At 27.6% G+C, this 17,612-nt stretch overlaps 1 protein-coding gene across 1 annotated transcript; it reads right to left on the reverse strand.

Annotated features, from left to right (window-relative positions):
• Positions 1-2,184: 2,184 nt before the first annotated feature.
• Positions 2,185-17,117, reverse strand: LOC100162500 (ATP-dependent RNA helicase A-like). Its single transcript, XM_008185103.2, has 28 exons — positions 16,863-17,117; positions 16,630-16,795; positions 15,452-15,587; positions 14,993-15,168; positions 14,743-14,931; positions 14,480-14,675; positions 14,057-14,223; positions 13,804-13,992; positions 13,606-13,736; positions 13,325-13,371; positions 13,025-13,251; positions 12,792-12,965; positions 10,722-10,919; positions 10,432-10,645; positions 10,115-10,354; positions 9,841-10,055; positions 9,654-9,771; positions 9,504-9,598; positions 8,050-8,262; positions 7,622-7,796; positions 6,522-6,698; positions 6,267-6,445; positions 6,011-6,181; positions 5,350-5,457; positions 4,381-4,496; positions 3,377-3,583; positions 3,083-3,309; positions 2,185-2,307 (listed from the first exon to the last, which is right to left on the reverse strand). The coding sequence occupies exons 3-28, from the start codon at positions 15,528-15,530 to the stop codon at positions 2,255-2,257; spliced, it is 4,281 nt and encodes a 1,426-aa protein (XP_008183325.1). The 5' UTR covers positions 15,531-15,587; positions 16,630-16,795; positions 16,863-17,117; the 3' UTR covers positions 2,185-2,254.
• Positions 17,118-17,612: the final 495 nt, after the last annotated feature.

Below are 17,612 nucleotides of genomic sequence, written 5' to 3' on the forward strand. Positions count from 1 at the left end.
TTTTACTTATAAATGGCTGTTCTTTTTTTAGATTTAAAAAGTAGTAATTTTAATATAGTTAATTCATGTATGACATACGCACCAATAATAACTTCAGTGTAGACACATAGAAGGAACATTCTCTATGTAAAAAATATTTTAGGTCCAAATTGTCAAAGTTTTTCAGAGAAAAATGTTTGTAAATATATGGTAGTTCATATTTTTTTTTAATAAACTTGTAAAATTTTACATAAATCTATTGCATTGTTTAGTTAATTTATTAATGGTTATTTTATATAACTAAATTAAATACTTTTTATTACCTTTTTTCACATTGAATTGTTTATATTATTGTTTATATTGCCTTCAAATCAGAGCCCTAGTTATTACTTATTATAATATAGCCCTTTGTAATCCGTGTCGAATGCTGACTCCGATGTATAGGCATGCTCATAGGCGTGCACATACTTCTATTTCTGGTCGAGCCTAGTAGAATTACTGTCCCAATACTTTGACAGTGCGCCTATTTTTCTTTTACACATTAACATACATTCTTACATTAAAATGTAAATTTTATGTAGTAAAAATGTGTAATATTTATATGTATAAATATAATCAAATACTCGACCAGCTCGCCATGTGCGCACGCCTATGGGCATACTCATTTATCATAATGTATTATAGTTCTATTTAATTTATATATAAGACTTTAATTTAATTAATATTAATTATATTACTTTAATTTATAATTATATCAAAAAATTAATTGACAAAGTGCAACCGACTGAGCGTGCCTTGGGTGGTTAGTACCGCGGTTAAAGATCTCGGAATAACTGGTATTTCACAGTGATGATAAGCGTCATTTAGCTTGTGCATACAGCTACCGCATGCTCTATCAGTAAATGTTACGATACAGATAAGTATACCAGAAATAGATGAAATTTTTGTCATACATTTTGATTTTTTTAAATACATAATATTATATTATTGATGACAAAATAATTTTTGTATTTTTATTAATTACATTTTTATTGTTAAGCATACCTGGAGAATTCGCCACTGTTTGTAATACATTATTAACATACATTTACAGTAGGTACCTAATTAAAATATACATATATATAGAAATTATATAATATGTATTCTATTACACATAATGATAATTATTGATAAGTAAAGAATTTATAAAACTAAATTTATGAATATTGAATAAAGCAAGAATGTTTATGCACTAAAAACTGATAAAATATGCAATATAATATGCAGTAAAAATATGAAAGAAAAAAAATCAAAATTGTATAATATGGTAAAAAATGGAAAAATTAATATTATTAAAATTAATGATCACATCTTAGTACCTACAAGGCTACAAAATGTATTATTCACTTTTTTTGCTAGACAAAATATTATTTTATACATTAATGTACATAATGCACTAAAAATATGCATTTTTTTATTTTTAACAATTTCGTTATAAATTCTAATATAAATTTGGTATACCTACCTAAATACCTACTTTTTACCAAAATGATAGTAAAAAAATTTTACAGACATAACTGATCACAGAACAATTATTTACATACACTAAGGTAGGTGCGTGATTATTTTTTTTTATAGAGGTTTAGATAATACATTTAATTGGCTATACCTTCATAGTTTTACCGAGTTTGTTCAATTAATATCAAAATCTTGTAAAAGCATTCAAAAATATTAAAATAAAATAATTATTAATAATATTATACATTTTTACTAACTTAAGGCGCCCAATGCCATCATAATTTTGTACACAAAAATACACTCCTCGGGAATAATGATCCTGTTCTGTAGGATCAACCAAATTTGATAATTTTTTTTAAACCTATATAGAATAATATTCTACAGGCCACAGAACTTTTTTAAAAGTAGTTTTTCAATATTTTAATCTCAGACTTTATAATATGTCTTCAAAAACTAATATTATTTATTTACAAAATATAAAATTGTACAAATATGGGGAATACAAAAATACACACAAAAAAATACTCGGAAGATTTTAAAAATAATATTAAATTTAATTGTAGAATAAAATACAATTTTGTATTATTAGTATAAATGTATTATGATTAATACTTGTGATTATTAAAAAATGCAGTAAATTGTTTTATTTTTATTTTTAATGTATTCAATACTAACCTACAGTACCCGGACAATGTTAACTTATTCCAACATTGCCTTCGAAAAACGGGCATTATAATGATATAGATAAATAAAAACATTTGTTGTACAGCAATCAGGTTCAGAAACATCTTTTAAATCCATTTTCACTGCGATAACCTGTGAAACCTTGTTCTAAAAACAAATAAAAAGTATACCTTAGATTATTATTTCTTAGAATTAAATTAGATACAAGCATAATTTTATAATAATATTGTTTAATTGTTATGAATAAATGTATAATGTATATTAGATTATATTTTAAAGATTATTGGTATAATAGTATACATAATATGACTTGTGAGTTAGTACTTAGTTGCTTATAGCATGACAACATTTTTAATTTGAAAATTATGTTAAAGATAATTTTAATTATGTGGTTCCTTTAATGGTATAGAGTGGTTAGTGGTTAAAACAACTCAAAAAGTTATTAAAACAAAGCTTGAAGTATACATTTAAAAACTTAATATTGTTTACGACTACCCTGTTGATAATGTCTGCACACTGCAATCACGTATGTTGGTGATAATGGTAGTGACTTACGAATAAAGGTAAATAAATATATAATAATAACATAAATAAATAATTTTATTATTGTTGAATGATGATATTTGAATAATGTATTTGAAATTCAAAACACCTAACCATGCGTTAGCCGACACCCCCATAGCCTATATAGTATAAAATTATAAAAAAATGTTGTCAAAAGTATGTATTACACATTCAAGTCCAGTAATTCAAACTAAATATATTTTAATTGCTTTAAATATTAAAATAATGTATTTAATAAAAACAGTTTATAATTTAACTAAAAGAAATAAATATATAAAAAAAATAATTTAAATTTATGAGTGAAACATTTTATATAACCTAATTAAAATTTTAAAAAAAATCTTAAAATGTTGCATACCTCTTACAGAGCGACCACCATCATGATAAGTTCTTTGATTATATTCATCACAAAGTGACGAAGAATTTCCACGGTAACCTATTCCTTCATTATACCTTCCTCTACCACCTCTTTGAAAACTATTATAACTAGAGTGAGAATGATTAATATGTTGAACTTTATTATCTGAAGCATCACCACTCTCATTAAATGTTTGGTTAAACGGTCTTCTATAATTTGGTCTATCGCTATAAATTAAAAAAAATGTAAGTACACATTTATTTGATGAATATTAATAAAAAAAAAATTACCTACCCTTGAACAAACGTTATTGGAGAAAGATTGTATCTGCCACAGTTAAAATTACATAGTTCTTTTAGAACATTTATAAGTTTAATATCTGTTTCACTTAACATTGCAATGGATCCTGGTTCTTCAGATGCATGTACAATTAAACTTTCAATAGCTGGTCTTAAAGCTACAATTGCAGAAGCAGCTGTTACATCCATTTTTAAATTTATCCTATAAAATATAAATTGATATATAGCTTTGTTAAATAACTAATAAATTTATAATACTGAATATAATATTTTTCTCAAAGAAATCGAAAAAATAGTTTTTTAAACTTCTTTAGATATTTGATTTCTTTTTTAAGGTCCTTTAGGTCCCTATAAAAATAAGAGCATTCTTATCGTCATCGATGCAACCTCGAAATGGCTCAAAGAATTCGAAACAAATGTAGAAAAGGCACCCTGATCAAACTTTAAAAATCCTTACTAAACAAACAGTATTAGAGGGGGAGACGGATAACTCTATTATTACCAAACTGATAGGTGAACCGGTAAAGTCGAATAATAATGACACGGTATCAGACACGGGCCTTACCATCAGAAGTGTAAGCCCGCATGTAAGTAGAAGAAGAAAAATCCTGAACAGTACCAATCGATAGATTTCAGAAAAGAATAAAATGTAAGAATATGAAGTATATTAAATAAATAATAATTTAGCTTAAGTTTAAATAATTTTAAAAAATAAAAAAATAATTGTTCACATTTTCAATTGTTGGAAATGATAATAATAGAACCACAAAGAGTGGAAGTGTTATATACCGATACCCACGGTGGTTACGGTAGTCATATTTGTTATTATGTATAAGTTATAAGTTTATAACTATAGTAAGGTGCGGTGAGGATTGTCCAGCGCACCGATAAGATATGATATAACCTATGCGTAAAATGTTTGTCACAATAAACTGATATCAGTGTATTCGGCACATTCTTATTATTACAGAACATATTATAACAACAACCATTACATACCAATTATCTAATTGGACTAATTCTTTAGTATATTCAATTTTGCGAGCACCAAACAATAGAAGATGAATAGGAGTTACCATCGTCATTTGCTTGCAAGATACAGCTGTAGTACGTACCTAAAAAAAAAAATGTAATAAAAATAAATATTATTTTATACATATACACATAGCATATTTTAAGGAATACTATTAAGGCAATCATGTGACATATTAACTAATATTGTATCTATGTTTGAGTAGTAAATGAACATTAGAGTGCGTTATCCGTTATCTACTAATTGTTTCCGAGAATCACTGTCACGTTGAGTCGGGCAACAGCGCGCGGAAGCAACTCACACGCTCAGGCACATGTCAATACATCTCGAAAAATGAAATATATTTTTGTTTGCATGACCATAATTACTACTAAAAGCGGTAATAAATTAATCATACTACCCGAAGTTTGATTGTAATTTCGAAAAAATGGTTGAATTTATAAACTTCTAGACTATGCTTCTTAGGAATCACTTTTTTTATTTAAAATCAGACGTGCCCAAAATAAATACAAATGTAATGCAATTATTTCATAAGATTTCTAAAAAAAATGGTTATATTAAGGTAATTTTAAATTGAAAATTGAAAATCGACTTCCTAAGAAGCTTCCTTTAAGAAGAATCGACTTCCTATTTTTACAATGAATTCAAACATTTATAAAAAAATTAAGTCGGTCATTCCGAAGTATGTGTAATTTACCGCTGCTTATTGATTTAAAACGTATGAAAAATACGTGCGATGCAATCCCCTTACATTTAGAATTTTGGGCACTTAAATTGTTAAGTTTAAACCATGCCATGATTATTAATTTCAATAGCTAAAAAATTCCTTACTACTTATTAGCATTATTTTGTAGAACTACAATTTATTAGGTGTTAGTGTCATACAATTTTAACAAATAAGATTAATTTAGACTACATAATAAGCTGTATCTTACTTTCTCTGCAAACACAAAAAATGGCGATTGGAAAGAACCGTCCATGGTATTATTACAATTAACAGATGTCTTATGAATAAGTGCAAACTTTCCTTCTGTTGTGTATACCTATATGTAAACAAAATACATATTAATATATTTAATTAGATGTAATATCCACATTATCAAATGATCATCAATCAGACCGAAATGGTAAACTCATTGGAATAAAATCAATATTTAGTATTTACCGTGATATATTATTTGCAATGTAAATACAATTAAAAATATAAAAATACATTTAAATGACTGTTCATATTATACTGCTTATTACATTAGAATAAAAATATTACTATGAAATATGCTCAACATATTTTGTTATTCATTTGAATTCCAACAAAATGTATGACTCTAAATTTAATAAAATTCTAAATAAAAACACACCAGTTATGTGAAGTCTTTAAAACACAATCATCAAAATGAAAAGCTATCGGAAGAATGCATGTGTCAATATGAATAAGAGTCACTAACTGGAGGCTTCCAATAATAAATTACTAGTTTAACAAGCTTTCAAAAAAAATGTGACATAGTTTTTTTTTATAATTTCCTGTTCCAAAACTGATACATTTTTATTATTTTAATGATTAATGTTTGTTTATAAATATGTAAAACTAAAATGTACCTTCCGTTTCACTTTGTGATAACACACATTAGGATAAAATCCCATTGTTAAAATGGCAGATACTACATCTAATAATGGATCATCGTGCATTTCAACTCCAAAATCAAATCTCTGCTTTTCAAAACATATTTCAGGAAATCCAATTTTGATAAATAGATCTTTCAGTTGTTCCTAATAAAACAATACATTTTTTAATATTATAAATGTACAATTATTGTTTTAAGTATTATAAATAACTTTAAATATAAGTGGGTACCATAGCATCTGCTGTTGTAGTCAATGATGGTTCCGACAACATTTTACGTTCACAGTATTCTGTTGGATTAATATTACAATAGTCCAAAGATTGCCATTGTTGAAAAGCATTTAGTAGAGCCAAATGATCAGAACAACGGTTACCAGAGAAAGCACGCTGTGCTGGTGTCATTCTATGATCTAAAAACATATAAATATGAAAAAATATTGATTTGAAACAAATGATTTTCCATAATTATTATATAAAATAAATTACCGAATACAAATATATCCGTCATGTTTGAACATATAGCAGCTATAATAGCAAAAGCATCCCCTAACATTAAGATATTTCCCAACACCATCATGCGACCAATCTGAGGCTCGACTGGTAATTTTGCTAAAATACGACCAAGTGGCGTTAACTCTTCATTTATTCCAAGACATTTCATCTCTAAAATGTTTGAATATAAAAAAATAGTACATTAATAGAACAATAATAACATATTTAGAAAAATTTATGCAATAAGACATTTAAATTAGAATTTAAAAGATAAAACTAAAAAAAAATTCAGTAGAGTTTAAAGTTATTTATAGAATTATTCTTAATAAAATAAGATTTTCACTAAAGAATAAACAAGAGAAAACATTTAATTATTAATGAGGGTTGTAAGTAACAATGTTAACCTAATGTAAACTCTAATATTAGTTAATATCCATGTATATATACTATGTTGGTGCTTAAATAATAAAATAAATACATGGTGATAACTTGGGGCCGGAGTGGCGCAGTGGTCACGCACATGACTACGACTCACACAGTCATCGGTTCGATTCATAGCAAAGTGCAAAAAAAAAAGTGTGTGATTCTACGCAGTCACCATTTTCCCGTGCTGTCGTCCGATTGCGTTATCCGGTTTTCAACTAGGTCCCACTCCACTGGGAGTGAAGACCGCACATGTCTCCTCTTGGAGAAAGGGGGTAGTATCATGCATATAGTGATATATACATAGATAAATAGATCTCATGATCTCCCTACTACCCACTTGTGATAAGCATTGTCAAAGACCTTGAGGTCGTTTCAATGAACAAATATAAGAAAAAAAAAAAGAATGGTGATAACTGATATTTTAAGTAATTCAAATAAGATATTTAAATAAAATACAGTTCTGTATTTTATAATTTGTAATCTTAGCAAACCAAATGGAAGAAATACATTATGCATACATCTTCATAGTTTATTAGTTAAAAGTATATGCTAGAAACATAACTAACCAGTAAAACAACATTATTTGTTTCATTGATTAATATAGTTTACATTTAAGAAGCAATTATTTTCTTCTTATTTATTTGAACAACACAATAGCAGCATTTTACCTTTGAGCATCACTAGGGCTTCATTTACAGCGTCAATAGGTGGAGGTTCAATAGCCTTGCTAAGAAATTGTCCAATATCTCCAAGTCTTAACAATTTAATAGATAAAGCTATTTCATGTAAAGGTGAACGGAACATTTCTGGTGTTACGTGATCATCCATTTTATCATAACGTGCCTTTAAAATTTAGTATTTAAAATAGACACCATATTAAGTAATAATAATGAAAAATACTAGAACTCGTATGCTATTAAATGAATCAAATTAAATGTGCAATTAAAAAGTTTTATTATTATATGGAAAAATATGATTTTATTAAATTTCAAATTGTATTCAATGATTATAGTTCATGCTTCGATTATATTGAATAAATTTATTTATTTCAAAATTTTTTCATTATTATTATTCTTTTTATATAATCTTTGATTACCTTTGTGCATAAGTGAAAACAGAAACCATCACTAACGCGGCCCGCTCTACCTTTTCTTTGCTGCATGTTTGTTTTAGACGCCCAAACCGTTGCATAATGAGTCATATTATTATGTGAAGTAAAGAATTTTATCTTGGCTTTGCCATAATTAATTACAAATACTACATCATCAATAGTTATTGATGTTTCGGCTATATTTGTAGATAAAATCACCTGAAAAATATTTGATTTTTTAAAAAGAATTAGATTATTTATATCTAAAATGTCAGTGGTTTGCTTTTGAAATTATTCTATTGGTCTAATATAAAACTATATCAGCTGTATATTTGATTTATACTAAGTAGATAATATAGTTTGTTGCTAATAACTAATCTTAGGGTTAGGTTACAATATGTTCCGGTTTAGCAGGGATTTTAACAGTTTTGAATATAGCTTCCCGGTGTCCCAATAAAGTTTTGGAACGGCCAATTGTCCCAGAGTTAAACTTCTTTAATTTATGTTAACATTTTATCTTTTACTAAACAATTCTAGAAGAAAAATTATATTATTTTGATAAATGATAAAATAATCAAGTTGATTACTTAATTAACTAACATAATCTATTTTAAAATTATTTTACCAGCTTAGTGCCTACAATTATTGATCAATAATCCCTCACAACAAATGTTGACTATCACTTATCATTTATTGTTAAATTTTGACAATTATTGATAATTTTGTCGGTTATACATTCAAATTTGTACCATTAAGTTAAATTTATTTATTTATTTATAGCTTTAGCCTTAGAACTTAGAAGCATATTGGTATGCCGTAGAGTGCTGACTACAGTGTGTATTCTTCCAGTTATGAAAAAATGTTCAAACTGGTGGTTGACATTTGATAATGGAGGAATGGTAAGATTTTTCCCATACAAATTACACAAACAATGTTTAGCCCTTTTAAGTAGATTAAAATTGGACAATCCTAAATATCCTACAAAAATAATTAATTATAAACAAATAAAAAATATATATTAGTTATGCTGTATCAATTAAATAACCATTTAAGAACATAATTCATAATTTTAACTAACTAACCTGTACTAATAATAGCATCTAAAATAATATGTATAAAAGTAAATCAAATGTTGTATTTTTTTTTTAAATGTGCTTTTATTAAGATTTTTAAAAGTTTTTTGCTTTTTTTAACTTTTAAGTGTTTTTATTAGTTAAATAGAGCTATAACATCTATAAGACAAATTTTACTTATAGATTTCAGATATAGAACCAGATAATATTCAATTCTTAAATGTATTTTCAGACTTTTTAGGAACAATACTATATTTCATAAAAAATTATCTTATCATTTTTATCATAATGACAGTTAACTCGTGTCATGAAAACAGTGATAACACAATTAAAATATAAAAATTGTAAACATTCAATATATGAATTATATAATGTTTATATTTTTACCTTTCGTACTCCAGACGGTACGGGTTCAAAAACTCTACGTTGATCTGCACACGGAAGTTGTGAATGGAGTGGTAGTACACAAAATTTTGAAGATGCTAAAAAAGAAATACATAAGTATTCTATATTGAAAGTAAATATGATTTCACGAACCGAAAAATTGTTTCTCAGTTAAATATTTTTGGAGTGCAGAAATTAAAGTCCAACCGGGTAAAAATATTAGAACTGCTCCAGGAATATTCATCTTTATTTCAATGTGCGTTAATAATGCCTAAAACATGAATTATATTTAATTATTATTAAAACTGTTATTGATAGCTCATATTTAAAAAATACTCGCTTCAATAATTTCAAAATCAACATATTTTTCACTAATCAAGGCCACTTTAGATTTAACTTCAGGGGGATAGTCATCAGATACAAGTAAATTACAATTTTCCTCATGATCTTGTGCATCAATGACATATTCATCATCGTAATCTTTATTCATACGTTTTTTGATATCTGGAGTTGGCTGATAGTTTAACACTTGAACAATGTCTTCGAGAAAATATTCTGAAAATAAAATAGATATAAATAATATTTTCATTCAATATCATAGATGAGAAATTTACCTTTCACAGGATAGCATCTCCCTTTAATATCAATGACAGGACAACAATTAAAGTATTTAGAAAACATAGCAGTATTAATGGTCGCCGACATAAAAATAACTCTTAGGTCAGGATAGTTATATACCATATCTTTGAGTACAACCATGAGGAAATCACTATTTACACCACGCTCGTGTATTTCATCAACAATTACATGTGATATACCACGCATACCATTTTCCAATTTACGTAATAATACACCTACGCAATTTTTGTTTTAATTGTGAATCAATACTTTAACATAAAAATATTAAGATTTAAGAACAAAAAATATTTACCAACTGTACAAAACAAAATTGCCCCAGTAGATCTAGGAAATATGCTATCAAATCTAACACTATAACCAACACTTAAACCTATATCTTCTTTTCTTTCAAAAGCCACTCTATCAGCAATAGAGATGGCTGATATCTTTCTTGGTTGCGTACAAATTATATTGCAGTAAGCTCCTTGGTCATTTTTCAGGTACTCATCAAGTATAAATTGACAAACCTAAATTATCAAATTATGTATAGGTGAGAGTAAAAACATTAAAATGAAAAAATTCTCAATATAAATCATAACTAACCTGAGTAGTTTTACCACAACCAGTACTACCTTGAATAATAACTATTGAGTTTTTTCTTATTATATCTAATATTTCATTTTTTTTATTAAATACTGGAAGTTGGCTACGCATTTCAATACTTTCTTTAAAACCTTTTGAGGAATTTAATTTCTTAGTATAATCTTTAGCTAGTTCTTCACTTAATTGATCTAAAGTAGCCTATAAATATCAATATGCATTTTAACAAAGTATATAACATATTTCCTAACTAAATACTCATTTTAATAATATATAATTGTTCATAATATAATTGTTTCAATATTATCCATTGCTCTTTCCGTATTATACCATTAAGATTTTAAAATAAAATTATAAAAACATATACAAGGTGATTACCCAGCATTTTAACTCCTATTTTTTTCATTTAATAATACATTTATTCAAAATCTTATATTAAAATTATGTATACTAATATTATAAGGAAGAAATATTTGGGTTTTTGTAAAGAATAAACTCAAAAACTACTAGACACATTTCAAAAATTCTTTCACCATTAAAATGCTACATTGTCCCTAAGTAACATAGGCTAACAAAAGGTTAAATTATAAGTCTAGCCTGGGGAGGTTTTGTAAAATAGTGATTTTGAGATTTACGGTGGAAATGTTTATTTGTAAATGGTTGCTATTGGTTTTAATTATAATTATTATTAAAGCGATACACATGTTGGCCCAGTGGCACCTCTATGTAGTTTAGGAAGCAATAGGTATTCACGCGGCTCATCGCTCATACTAATAAATCAGTGTGACCACATACGTCAACACTTAGATATTAGTTATAGTAGAATTTAGAGTTGAACAATCACCATTTTTTTAAGAGTTGACATTTTTTACAGGCAAATAGCAATGATACCAAAATTTAACAACTATATCTACTAATTAAGAGGACGTGACACACGCATGTGTTGTCTCCGTCTTACAATTGCGTAATTGCGTAACATAGCAAATTTTACGCTCAGCAGAACACGTGTAGCTCCGTTAATTTAAGAATTAGAGTGAATTGACATCTTATAAAATCTAAAGATAAGATTAATATCTAGGTAACCTCATATGCTTTTTAGTATATTTTAATTTTAACGAGAGTTATGAGTATTTTAAAATTGTAAATTTTTATACATCTTAAAATACTCATAACTCGATATGATAAATGTCAGGAAAACTTTAAAAATAAGAAAAACCCAAAAAACTAAAGAACAGGGATAAATTAATAAGTCTTTAAAAATGGTTTTTTAAAAAATATAAAATAGATGTAATATTGGATCTAGTGTTTATTATACTTGGACCATTTTCATATAATTAAAAATATGTTGATAGATTAATATACATTACTACAATTTTCAAACCACTATACTACACATATTATCTTCCAAACCTCTTTTCATGGAACTATCACACTTGGGAAACAAATTATATAACTTAAAACTACTAATTTAAATTTAAATATTGATAAGCTAAACATTTTCATAACAATTATCAGCTTAATAGCTTATAGTTACAATCTTCAGACGAAACAATGCGCCTACGCAAGCGACTGTAACTCGTTTGTTGGAAAAAATCGAGAAAACTGGCTCAGTTGTGGACAATCAAAGTTTGAAGCTTTTTCTCGAAATACCGACTTGAAGAATACCAAAAACTGCTTTGCGATGACAAATGGGGGATGTTATATGATAAGAAAAACATTGGAACAGTGCTGTCAACCCAGAAACAAAAAAATCCAGGTGTTCTGGCGTGTGCGCTTCTGCTGGGACACCCTATAGAAAAGGGAGAATCTCATTTGAAAAACGGAGGTTTGTATCTCTACAGGACCCTTCTTAAGTAGAACAAAAAACCTCGAGAATTTGAAAATATGGTCATTAAATATATTTAAAAATTCCAAAAAATCAGATTTTGAATAACAACATAGTAGAAGAAAAAAGAATGTGAGCATGGTTGGAGAATCACTCTGTATACTAAAAATTAATAAAATTATACTATGAAAATTTATAAAATTTTGTATGAGAAATAAGTACAGTCTTAATTTTTACTTCAAACTTACAGTAGCTAAAGGACCTTCATCAATATTTATGGCCAACCAAGGATTCCAATTTGGTTGAGGTGGTGACCATAGAATAGCTCTTGATAATTTTATTGGTTTCAACTCTTTAAACTCCGCAAGTTTTTGATTAGAAATTAATGAAATTGTGGTTTCTGGTTCAATAATAGTATCATTCTTCGAACAATAAAAATAAACATATAGTAAATATTTATTGTCTTAACTATGTAATTTACCTTAATCACAGGTTCAATATTAAACTCTTGCAGTATATTATATACTTTGTTTAATATTAAAGGATCGACATTAACTTCATATGGTTTTACTGTGTTTAAAATAGATTTTTTCAAAGATCCTGAAAATGGTTCAATAACACCTAAATGGTATAGTTGACGAATAAAAGAAAGTGCACAACTTGTGGATGCTGATCGTTTGTTTAAACCACTTTCACGAGCAGTTACATCTAAATCAAATAATTATAATAGTGTAATAAGCTATAGAACAAATGGTAATCATATTTTTATGCAATTATTTACTTCTTCCCAGTTTAGCTATATATATTGACAGTTCAGCAACATGACTCCTAAAAAATATATAAACTATGTTTTCTTACTCGAATCTTAATTATTAAAAATAATAAAATGGCCATCAAGTAGGTAACTGCTCTGCTGTACAGAAGATAAACTGTGTACATACTATATTCTAACTAAAATCCTTTAACTAGTTTGAAGAGTGTGTATAAATTGTTATTTGCATAAACAATATTTGCACGATTATACAATTATAGGAAATATAATAATAATATTATATTACTTACTTCCCTATAAAACTATATTTGTAATCAGTGTTTTTTAACTTATTAGATTGAATAAATTGATTTAAACGTGATTTGGCGTTATCAATTGTCCAACCACCATGTACAGCGGCATTCACATCTAAATGTTCTGCCTATTAATACAATTCAAAAATAAAAATATTAACAAATAGTTATAAGTAAAAGTAATAAGAATTTTACCTCTTCAACATTATTTTCGTCATTCAAAAAATCATTAAACTGAAAATTTGCCTTCCCAACTGGTCGATAAGATTCACCGAGCATTTTGGGAGTTTCGTGGTCTTGATAAACAGATTTTGGGGGCACATTCATTAATTTTTGGGATGCATTAACCATTAAATCATTTGAAGCAGGACCAGAAATACAATTCTAAAAAACCCATACTTAGTATAATAACAATAAGTTAAACATAATATTAGATTAATGAACTTACAGATGCTAACGAATCAGTAGATACCAATCCCTTTCTCGTCAAGTATAAGAGAAAGTCTTTTGATGCATTTTCTTGAGCATATTTTATATTAGCTGAATTTCCAATACCTATGTAATCATGTCCAGTTATAATAACTTCACATATAAATCGTGGTTTACGATTTGAACCTAGAATAAAATATTCAAAGTTTCTTTAATTTTTTAAAAGCATTATGTGATAATTTATTGTTAACTTATTTTTTCATTATCATACTCTTGTAAAATCCCAAAAGGGGATGTTACAAAAATCATCTTAACCTTCTATAACATTGTTTGCAAGATTTATTGTGTTTAAATTATATACTTAATAGCAAATAGAAAAACATAAATATCATAAAATAGGATTAAATATTTTTCTACTAATAAAAAGTTCATCAAATATTACCGGCTTGCTTGGTTTTAAATTGTGGTTCCAAGTTATTCTTTTCACACCATTCATGTAAAAAAGTTTTTGGATTACAACTATATTTGTAATCAATGTTTTTTAACTTATTAGATTGAATAAATTGATTTAAATGTGATTTGGCATTATCAATTGTCCAGTCACCACATACAGCAGCATGCAGATTTAAACCTTCTGCCTATTAATACAATTAAAAAATAAAAATATTAACAAATAGTTATAAGTAAAAGTAATAAGGATTTTACCTCTTCAACATTATTTTCGTCATTCAAAAAATCATTTAACTGAAAATTTGTCTTCTCATTTGGTCGATAAGCTTCACCAAGTATATTGGAAGTTTCTTCTTCATACTCAGATTTTGGTGGCACATTATTCATTAATTGTTGAGATGCATTAACCATTAAACCATTTGAAGCAGGACCAGAAATACAATTCTAATAAGACCATACTCAGTATAATAACAATAAGTTTAACATATTAGATTAATGAACTTACAGATGGTAAAAAATAAGTATCAATAGATATCAATCCCTCTTTTGTCAAGTATAAAAGATAGTCTTTTGATGCATTTGCTTGAGCTAATTTTTTATTAGTTGAATTTCCTACACCTATGTAATTATGTCCAGTTACAGTAACTTCACATATAAATAACCGTGGTTTACAATTTGAACCTAAAATAAAATATTCAGTTACTTTAATTTTTTATAAGCATTATTTGATAATTGTTAATTTGTTTTCTCATTATCATACTCTTGTAAAATCCCAAAAAGGGATGTTAATAAAAATCATCAAACCCATCTATAACAATGTTTGCAAGATTTATTGTGTCTATATTATACACTCAATTACAAACAGAAAACATAAATATTATAAAATAAGATTACCTACATATTTTTGTACTAATAGTATAATAATAGTATAATTGTACTAATACTAAAGTTTATCAAATATTACCGGCTTGCTTGGTTTCAAACTGTAGTTCCAAGTTATTCTTTGCACACCATTCATGTAGATAAGCTTTTGGATTAGCCATTCTGAAATGTGTTTTTTAGGTAGTTGTGCCTTATAATACGGTAAAATAACTATAAAACTGTAAAAACAACAAATTCACGTTAACAGTTAGGTATAGTCGTGAGTCGTTGTTAGATAGATTCAGGCGGCGTCGCTTTTTAGTAGGTGTAGCCCAAACTAGTCTTGGTGGTTATAATAATACATACATTTGTATAAAACGATTGTTCAAAACAATACATGAGTATGGTGTATCGAATATTTGAATAGTATTGGGCTCAGACATACTGTGAATATACACACATATATAAATAGGTATAAAATAACTAAGTGTATTAATAACTGATTGTATAATTTAATTATAAGCACAATAATAAAAAAAACATTTATGAAATATACACATATGCAAATGTATAAATGCTTAATCTTACAAGCTATAAAATCTAAGGAGGATCTTTGTTCAAAATAATGCATATATTTTCCTAAAAATGTAAAAAAAAACCTCTCCAAAGAATGGAATTTAAAACCTGAGTTTTATATGAATTAAGTATTTTAATATTAACTATATTCTGTATTTTACCTCCTTAGTATGATACATTTTATATGATTATTTTAAACCTTATGAAATAATTTGATAGTGTGTTTTAACTTTTAATTATATTAAGAGGACGCAACACACACATGTGTTGTCTCCGTCTTACAAGTGCGTAACATAGTAAATGTTAAGCTCAGCAGAAGAAATTCAATTAGTTTAAAAATTAGAGTGAATTAACCGATTATCAAATTTAGAAGTAAGAATATTATCTAATGAACCCCGTTGGAATTTTTTTTTATATATTTTAGTTTTAAAACATGTTATGAGTATTTGAAAATTGTAAATTATTTGTGTCTTTTAAAATATAATAATATGCACTAGGTATAGGTAGACATTTTTGTATTTACGATGATGTAATGCCTTGAATAAAATTTTTTCCCTGCAGAAGGGAACTCATTGACATGTTTTATTGATTCACACCCCTGATTATTATTTATACAATATATTTATATAATCAGCAAACGCTTACTCGAATTATCTTAAAATTCTTAAATCATTATTACTTCTGGTAGGCATTTACGATAGGTACCTATGCTACGTCATGTGAAGGATCTGGCCATCAAAAAGTTCCTTGGTTCCTGTGGTTTGCTTGTTTATATCATGGGTATACCAATGATGATGACACAGCGATTACGACGACATTCACAGCTCGGGCCGATCGCCAACGTTCAAGTGACGAAACACAAGGCGCGTTACTGTTGAACCATATAAAAAAATCAATATAATATAATATTAATCATAGTATACCAAAATTAAACATACCTCGATTAAACGTACACAAATTACGTTGTAAATTGTTGTTACGTCAAAGGGTGTGTCGCAAATACGGCATAGATGACGGGGATGAAAACGCCAAACACACGGGCTCCGTTCGACGCGCAAACCGATAGGACGCGACGAACGCACGTCGATCAAACAAGTAAAGTGTCGCGGACACACCCGGATCGTGCAACAATCTGCGAAATTACTCTAAAATAATTGCAACGATTACGTCTCGCTCGGACGCTCGGTGGTTGTTCAACCTTAATATCAGGATTGAGTTGTTATCTATTGATTTTTCGATTTGTTATCATTCCCTATGTTTGTTATACGACAATGGGTGCGTTCGACATGGGCGCTTTGAACGCTCAGACTACAACCGTGACGTCACGGAAAATAGGTGTTACGTCATGAGTTGACGCTCACGGTCGCTTAACAAATCGAGGTAGTGCAGTGAAAGCGTGAGCGCTATTTCCCAAGACGAACGCCCAAATGTGAAATGATAAGAGTTAACGAGATTAATTTGACGATAACCGTAAACCGTTTCACATTCACAACGTTTTTGATATTATATTAAATTTTTTAGCTGTTATTTGTTTATACATTTTTGGAAAAGTTTTAAAAAAATCGTAAATTCAAAAACAAAAATTAATTAATTAAAACTGATAACCGGCGTAGTGATCTGATAACGTCGCAACGCTCACGCAACCAATATTCGCGATCGTCTAGAGGCCTACCTGTGAACGCTTTGAA

Source organism: Acyrthosiphon pisum, chromosome X (assembly GCF_005508785.2).
Source record: "Acyrthosiphon pisum isolate AL4f chromosome X, pea_aphid_22Mar2018_4r6ur, whole genome shotgun sequence".
Taxonomy (NCBI): Eukaryota; Metazoa; Arthropoda; class Insecta; order Hemiptera; family Aphididae; genus Acyrthosiphon; species Acyrthosiphon pisum.